Here is an 8,732-nt window from a genome sequence, read left to right on the forward strand (position 1 = left end):
TTTACATTTAATTTAGTTATAAATTTTTAGTAAATGTTAAAAAATTAGAGCTATGTTCAAAATGTATTAAATGTGATATAGGCTCAAGTTAAGTGGTACACCATACCATGTTTATTGTAATTTAAATTCTATTACATCAGATAGATATGATAGAAAGAAATGTATGCATATATATATATATATATATATAGTTGACTCTCTATTATTTGATCATTTGTAAGCCGATACCCTCCAATATCCAATACAAATCACGCTCCATCAATTGTATTCCTATATTCCTAATCAATATTCTTTAGTTTAGAAACCCTAAAACCTAAACCCTAAAACCTTTATAGAGGGTGTAGATGAAGGTCAATAATAATTGTAATGTATAAAAAATAATTATTAGATTCTATAATATAAATAATAGATAATATCAATAAATAATTATAATTGGAGTTGAAGCTAAGAATTGAGTGAAGTTTAGTGTTTTTTTTGGCCTCTTAGTGAGTGTTGAATTTGCCAAGCAATATTATGGATTGTAAGATGGGATGGAATCAAAAGGTCAAAGATCTTAATAAATCTTTGGCAAACGTTGAGCATCTCTTTGGATGTTATTTCTTGTTCTTGTTCTTCTAGTTCATCAATATCATCAACATCATTTTCATTTCTTAGTACTATCTCAACAAGTTCTTCATTTTTGAACCATTCATGGATAGTTTCTTCTCCTACAAGATTGAAAAGTGCTTCAATAGATATTGAGTTGCGAATGTTTAGTTGCTATATTGTTGAAGATAATTTGTCATTGATGATTGTCTCTCCAAGGTTACCTTCTTCATTTTCTTTGCCTACACTATCTAATAAGTTAGTAGAATCTTTTGGTTTTCATCTCCTATTTTATTTTCAACTTTCTTCAACCATCTTTGGATCAACTGATCAATCATCCATGCTTTTTTTATTTGCATGGTAATAAAAACCAAATTGTTCATTGATTTTTTTTGAAAGCAAGAAGTTTCAATACATGGCCAATATAAAAGGAGTCCAACTTGTCTGAGCTATTTATATTGAGAATTAAAGCAATGGTATTCCTTGTCTTATTATGTTTCATGCTTGTAATTTGACTATTAGCAATCGTTTTATTAGAGAAAGACCATAAAATATCCTAGTTTCGTTCATGTTGTAAATGTTTTGTAAAATATATTGCTTAACCTTTACTTTCAACTTTAGAAGTAATGCCTTAATTATAGCAATATTTGTAGGAGCAACTTCTTTGTACAATTTAAATGTTTGGAATCCATGTCACTGCTTGAACTTTTATACCAAGCTATTAGAGAATATTGGAGGATTTGCAATGCTCATAAGAATTACAAACTTACTCCTTTTCTCTTATATTAGTCTATTGGTGAATATAATATCCCAATGTTGACACTAAAATATCCAATTAGCCTACACTTCATCTAAGTCTTCATATATTAGAAGTTGTTGGCATCTTGTAGAAAGTGCAAACAGGTTGAGGCTTTCATATTCCTTAGGCTTATTGAAGATTTAGGTGATAGTACTCTACAATGGATATTTTTGGAGATTGAAATGATCTACTATCTATGCTATAAGATTCTTTTGATTCATCAATGAATTAGCTCCCTTTTTCTAGCAGACTTTGAGCCTTTGAACATTCGTAAGTATTTTTGACATATTAAATAGAGCATGGCAATAAGAGAGAATAAGAGAAAGAAAGGAGAGAGAGAAAGCGAGAGAGATGGAAGAGAGAGCAAAAGTGAGACTAAAGAGAGAGAAGAAGAGAGAGAGAGAGAGAGAAAGAAATAGAGAGAGAAAAAGAGAAAGAGATGGAGAAAGTGAGATTGGAAAGAAAGAGAGACAAAGAGATAGAAAGTAAGAAAAATAAAAAGATGGAGAGTGAGAAAGACAAAGAAACGGAGAAAGCTACATTGGAGAGAGCAAGAAATAAAAAAACTAAGAGCAAGAAAGATAAAGAGATAGAGAAACGGAGAGCAAGAGAGAAAGAAAGAGACAAAAAAACCAAGACTAGAGAGAGAGAGAGTCTGATGTGCAATCATTGATATTATAAAATATTATATATAATAGAGTAGCCAAAATATCCATCTCTTTATAACTAAATGGCCAATCAAAGCCTTACACATGTTAGCCAATCACAACCTATTTCTCTATAATTCAATATCCTCTAATATCTGATATAATTGATAGTCTACTAACTGTATCAAATAACGGAGGGTCAATTATATATATATACATATATATATTCTGGTGCATCTATGGATTTCATAATTGCTAGTTGCATATATATATATATATATATATTTGATTGATTTATAATATCTCTGATATATATATATATATATATATATATATATATTTGATTGATTTATAATATCTCTGATATATATATATATATATATATATAGTTATTTTTTATAAATATAAACTATAAATTAAATATCTATATAAAATTTAATAGAAATAAAAAATACATATTTTTATTAAATAAATAAAGATGTTTAGATATTTTATTTATATTTGTATATAATATTTTTAAATTTTAGATAATTGAAAACATATTTATTTCATGCAATATATACATATACATACAAAAATAAATGAAATATCTAAATACATATTTATTTAATATATAATATGTATTTTTTAGTTTTTAAAAAATAAATATTAGAATAATGATTATTTTAAATAATTTTATAATTAAAACTTCCAAATTTTTTTTATTTCAATGATGTAAGAAAATACTTATTTATAAATTATTATTTAATTTAAAAATAATTATTTATATATTTTTTCTATTGTCTTGAATTTATTAGATTACATAATAACTTGAAGAAACAAGAAAAAAGTTGTGGAATATAAATATAAAATATATCAATAATTGTCATTATGGAAAATCTTTGTCAGAGGTGCCAAAAAAATATTTAGTGTTAAAATCAAATAAGCAACAATTTTCTCTTTTTTTTTTTTGTCATCTTGTGACATTCATCAATCAAATTAAATATTCTTGGTGTATTATCTATAACTTGTTTTTAGAAATCTTGTTGCATATTGTCACATTCATCAATCTAACTAAATATTCTTGGTGTATTATCTATAACTTGTTTTTAAAAATCTTGTTGCATGTGATTCAAACATAACTATTTTTGCTATATTCTTATATAAATTTACACCAAAAAATAAAATTTTTTATAAATAAATAAATAAATAAATATATATATATATATATATATAAAGTCAAGCAGCATGAAAATGCATGCAAATCTAAACCAATCTATGGTTTTGGAAACATTTCTTGTAGACTCCAATCAACTCTTTTTCTAGTTCAATAACATCATCATCAATTTCAATGAAAGTTTAGCGAGTGTAGAAGCATTACATGGTACCCACCTGATCACTCATAGTTTCAATTCTACTAAACCATGAAAAAATGCTTCAAAAACCAACTCAAGAATATCAAACCAGTCTTCGACTGCCCACGTAGCTTACGGAATACAACACAAGCATGAGCAGTGCTCTCATTGGCAAACTATCAGAGCATCAACTTATCTGCTTCACATCACATTCTAGGATTGTAGCTGCAAGTTACACCGAAACTGCAAAAGAGTTGTGAAGAGTGCAAGTGATTGGTGTGAGAATGGTGAGTTTTGAGGTGATTGAATTCCATCATCTGGGTGGGTTACAATCACGCTTTGCTGGATGTTAGATAGAAGTCTAAGTGCCGGGATACTAGTCTTGTTATGTTGTGGATATGTATGCATGCAAAAAAATATGTATTTGTCAATGGCGTGGCTCTGGTGACACCATCGTGTTGCTCGATTACAGTCTCGGGTGTTGGTCTACTCCCTATAAAGCCGTTGCTAGTTTTCAAACAGACTGATGACCTTTTTCTTAGTCTACGAATGATTCCCACCAGGGAATCGGCTCTGTGACGATTCGAAGTTGACCAGAGGTTTATGCCGCTGCTACGCGTTGTTTGCTGATTGTGATGACTCGTTCTCTGCGCTATGGTTAATTGCTGAGTTTGTAGCAGGAGTTTTACGACATGAGCAGCTGCTCGATGTTCATGGGCCAGGTGTAGGCGGTCCCCGAAAAGAACTTGGTGGATAATACAACATTGGCCTTGTCAGTAGGATGGTAAGGATCCCAGAAGAGGTATTCAAACCGATTGGGGCAGAGCCGGACGATGCTGGAGCAAGGGATCACTCCCTTGTATGAATCACCGGCTCCGCAGCATCCTTCATTCACAACCTTGAAACCTGTGAAAACCATTAGGAAAAAAATAAAAAATAATCGTGCTGGTAACCAGGGAGAAAAAACGTAGGATGGTGAACTGAAAGTTGCAGTATTACGAGGTTCTTAGTGCCAAGTGTGGATAAATCAGTCCCTCACCGTACGCGGCTGGGTTCTGGATAATCTCGAGGACACCTTTGTAGGCATCGGCATAGATAAATTTCGCCGCAGCAAGTTCAGCGTTCAGCTGCTTCACCATGGCGAATACTCCAGCATTGAATTCTTTTGCTTGAGCGTTCACTTTTGCGCTGCATTCTCCGTTCTTGCTTAACCGGAAAGTGAGCTGGAAGGGAATACACCCTAGTGGGCCCACCGACGCCACGACAACCTTGCGCGCACCCATGTTGTACAACCTCTGGACATGGTTCAATTGGACATAAGATGGGACTGACCTTTGAAAGAGAACAAAACATGGGACTAGAGCTTAATCTGACATAGCCCTGCTGTATGGTTGAGAGGAAGGAACGGGTACCGTGAGTTGCCCATGGTAAATTCGCACTAACAGGGATGCAACTTGTGAAGACGTGAAGTTGCCGATCGGAGAAAGGGGCTAGTAATTGTTCAAGTAATCGTTGGAGCCGAAGTTGGACGAAAACAAGGCGTTGGAAATGAGATCCATTCCGGCTTCCTCTCCCAACTGCGCGATGATCTGGCCCTTGGTGTTTGCTAAATACTCCAACTGCTTGTTGAATGAGATCCGCCCATACTAGCATACCAGAAACATCAAACAACCATGTAAGGCTCACAATAGCATCAGTTTACTCATTTCTAGAGCAAGGTATGCCTTGAGCATTCAATTCATTTACTAACCAGAATGTAGCCAGAGGAGTTTAAAATGCCGCCAGCTCCAGATGCGTAGTTCAAGCCGTTGAGGATCAGGCTCCCGGTGGCGTTTGGGGCCAAGTATGGTGGGAGAAAGTCTTTGAGTCCTGCGAGCTGGCCTGCAGCGTCGTGCGATGTGTGGGTCAACCTGAGACTAATATTGGAACTGATGAATTTCAAGGATTTTTCTTGTTTCCTTGTTTTCTTTTTTCTTGTTAGTTAGTTTTTTTCTTTTTTTTTTTTTTGCAGGTGATTCGTCGGCTTACCGATGATATCCACAGTGGTGCGTCCATTCGTGTATCTTCCAGTGGCATAACCCCCTGGAAAATCCATCCCGTTTGGTGGAGAGTCAGCTTTGGAGAGCGTCCGGATGTAATTGTTGTTGCCGGCATCAGATAACGAGTCACCGAAAATAAAAATAGCAGGCGTTTTCTTCTGCGCTATGACTACCCACGGAAGTAGCAACAGGATGCAGACATCTAAGAGAAGGCTCCTCGACCTGCGCCTCTGATACTCCATTTCCTGCAAGTGAAACCAAGCTCAGAATGGGATCCAATGACAGATTACAATGGCATTGAGCCGACATACAGACATTGCACGGTGTGACAGAATCTGGTGATAGAGCTTCTTACATTGAAGCAGATATTGTATGAAATGTGAACAGAAGAGATCAGACCATTTGCACTAAGGGGAGTTTAGCTGTCAACTAATTTTTATCCGCGGACACACCACAGTATAGAGACAATACCCTCGAAAACATTGGAAGCTTTTATGGTTTGTTTCAGGCGTGCGCGAACCATGAAGACTAAACACTTGGGAGAAACATAAGTGACCAAAAAAAACTGGGAGAAGATTGCAGGCCGGACGATGGATTCATAACAATGTTCAGCAGGGTCTTCCCAAATGATAGAGCACGCTGTGAGTATGGTGTTGCAGGGGTCAAAGATGCGGAGTATGAAAATGTCAGAAACTGTGTCGGATATATACTTAAGAACCCACACATTTAATTATGATATCTATTCACGATGGAGTCCTGAAGTTAGTAAATGCAGTTGTTTTCGATGTGACTAATTATTTTTTGCTTTTGTTTAATTTTTGCCACGGAACTGACTTGAGGTGAATGACCATGGTGCATTCACAATCGGCATACTTCAGGAGATTATTCAAGAGAGCGTTGCCGCAGAAGAGAGTAAGTCAATAGTATCGTAGATACTTCATACCTTATAAGTGAGATAATGAAAAGAAGTACCGACAATGAACTGTAGATATACAGCAACGTTAATCTTGGCCACCGTTGTAGATCCACTGCACACGCCCGGCACGAAAATCTAACAAAGTCCGAATTTCTTCCATTATTTCGTTACAGGCATGTCGGTGTCACTTGCATTAATGGTTGCTTCAGTTACACTTAACTAATGGGAGGCTGAGAGGGCGTTACAAACAGCTAGTTTTAATGATCACAACACCGCTTTCAGCATTTAACCTACACTGCATAGCTCTGTTCCTCGGACTGGCTGCTGGAACTCCCGTTACAATTCGTCGAATCCCCACCGGGCAACTTCAGTCTGTATATCGGCTTGTTGGGATCAGAAAGTTTCTAACTCTAACACGGCAGGAGACTCATCGTGAAAGTTCGCCATACCTTGACCAGGGTGCGGGCGAGCTCCAAGTGAGGTCTTCGCTCTTGCTTGTCCGAGGAGCCGCATGTGCTTGAGGTGGGGCCTGCTTAGTCTCGGAGAACTCTGCAGAGTTAGAGGTAACACCGCATGGGTTCGGCAGTTGGCTCCTTTGGGACACGGTGACCATTTCATACCGTTTTTTCAGCTGGTTCAGTCCTTCCAGACGGATTCATTATTATCCCCCCCCACCGGACTGAGCACGCAGGGCACAGTCTTCTCTCCATTCACATGACAAGTCACTTTCAATTTCATACTCCGTTCTCAACTTCCTGCAGAAAGTTGGGTTTATTTTCAGGTGAAAGAGTTCAGAGTATTCATTCCAAACCGCTTTACATGTTTCTTACTCTAGGAAGCACCAGTTTGGTGTGATGCCCAGAGTTCAAATTTTGTAGAGATCTTCTTTTGATAAAAATGTGCATAATAATAGTGAATATCTGTCATCTAGGAGTTAAAGAGTATACGCGGTACGCTATTGACGGTTGCTTTATGAGTTGGTATCAATGGCACTTCGGAAAAATCTTTCACGAAGTCGGGAAGTAAAATACGCAATGAAGCACTCGATTGTTTGTCACAGACAGATGCTCTTAAAGCAGGAAAAAGATGCTCGAAGGATTCAAAGCGCTGAATTCGTGATGCTGCGTGCCATATCTGTATAGAACAGTGCAGAAATTGTGGAGAGTGCGAGAATTGTGAACGGCGTTCAGAAATGCTAGAAAGTTCATAGAGTTTAAACCCAGCCAACACAAGCGAAAAAATTTAATTAAAACAAAATGTAAGTTCGTCATGAGTCCATTCTGAAAAACTTGCATAGAACTGCACTGGAGCAAGTATGATACAGATAACGTGCAGATCATTCAAAGCAGTTTAATGGGCTGTATTGCGGGAGTTATATTCTATCAATGGCCACTGTCACAAACCCACAGCAACCCAGGACAGAATGTGCACATGAGAGCTGCAAATGGGATTCAAGTCCCACGATTGCGGCTCCAGATCTGGCCATGCTACAAGGACAAACTTAATCATCCAACATTACCAACTATTTTGTACAATTTTAACACATGCAGAAAAATTGGACAAAAAGGAAGTGAATTTGCCATGCTTTCTAACATGGTTTTGCAGTGACCAGAATTTGTGTATTATGTTCGGATTCTGATAAATTCTGTTCACACATGAAGAATGGAATCCTTGCTTTCTGTAGTAAATTGTGATACATGATAGAAAAGTTTGGTAAATAGTTGGAAAGAAATTCAACACCCACAAGCATTAATCAACCGCTCTGGGTACTGTGAGTGCTGTCTAGTCCACTGAGCTAATGTCATAACCTTGCAGGAGCAGATTGCCACATGCTGGACACAATCAGTGGGCTCTTCAGCCCAAGCAGATTCACACCCAGCCAAACAACACTGCAATTCCTTACTCTCAAGTCTTTTGTGTAAATCTACAATAATGTGCATCCAAAAAGCAGTAACTCTTGAATAATTTTGCTGCGCATCATGAAAGAGTAGGCCTGTCTAGAGCATGGTTTCAAACTGGTTATGTAGCAACTGTGGAAATTTGATGCTATAAGAGGCAGCTTATCTAGCTTGTCAGCATAAGGTGAAAGCCAAAGAATTTGTGTTGAAAAGAAAAAAAAAGTGATAAGAAAAAGAAGGTTGGATCTACAGGGACGTGACTTTGGTGGGTTAATTTATGCACATCATTTGTGCTGAAACACTCAGTTCCAACACTGTTGGTGTTGTGTCACATTCACAGTCATGAATTGGGATTGTCTTGAGGGGAGGAGGTTGAATCAAGAGCTTCAGGTTTTCTTTGAAGAAATTGAAGACATCCAAGCATCACTCAAACTCAATGAGGGTGCAAGCCACAGCGACATCCAAGGAAATCCCATACATGCTGCATGATCATCCTCACAAAGATGTATAAAAA

The 8,732-nt window shown here is 36.8% G+C and overlaps 1 protein-coding gene across 1 annotated transcript; it reads right to left on the reverse strand.

Annotated features, from left to right (window-relative positions):
• Nucleotides 1-3,769: 3,769 nt before the first annotated feature.
• Nucleotides 3,770-7,459, reverse strand: LOC112294292 (GDSL esterase/lipase At4g16230). Its single transcript, XM_090243899.1, has 5 exons — nucleotides 5,394-7,459; nucleotides 5,116-5,246; nucleotides 4,902-5,011; nucleotides 4,405-4,697; nucleotides 3,770-4,370 (listed from the first exon to the last, which is right to left on the reverse strand). The coding sequence occupies exons 1-5, from the start codon at nucleotides 5,644-5,646 to the stop codon at nucleotides 4,051-4,053; spliced, it is 1,107 nt and encodes a 368-aa protein (XP_090100025.1). The 5' UTR covers nucleotides 5,647-7,459; the 3' UTR covers nucleotides 3,770-4,050.
• Nucleotides 7,460-8,732: the final 1,273 nt, after the last annotated feature.

The sequence above is a fragment of the Physcomitrium patens genome, chromosome 17 (assembly GCF_059467195.1).
Source record: "Physcomitrium patens ecotype Gransden chromosome 17, ASM5946719v1, whole genome shotgun sequence".
In the NCBI taxonomy this organism is placed as follows: Eukaryota; Viridiplantae; Streptophyta; class Bryopsida; order Funariales; family Funariaceae; genus Physcomitrium; species Physcomitrium patens.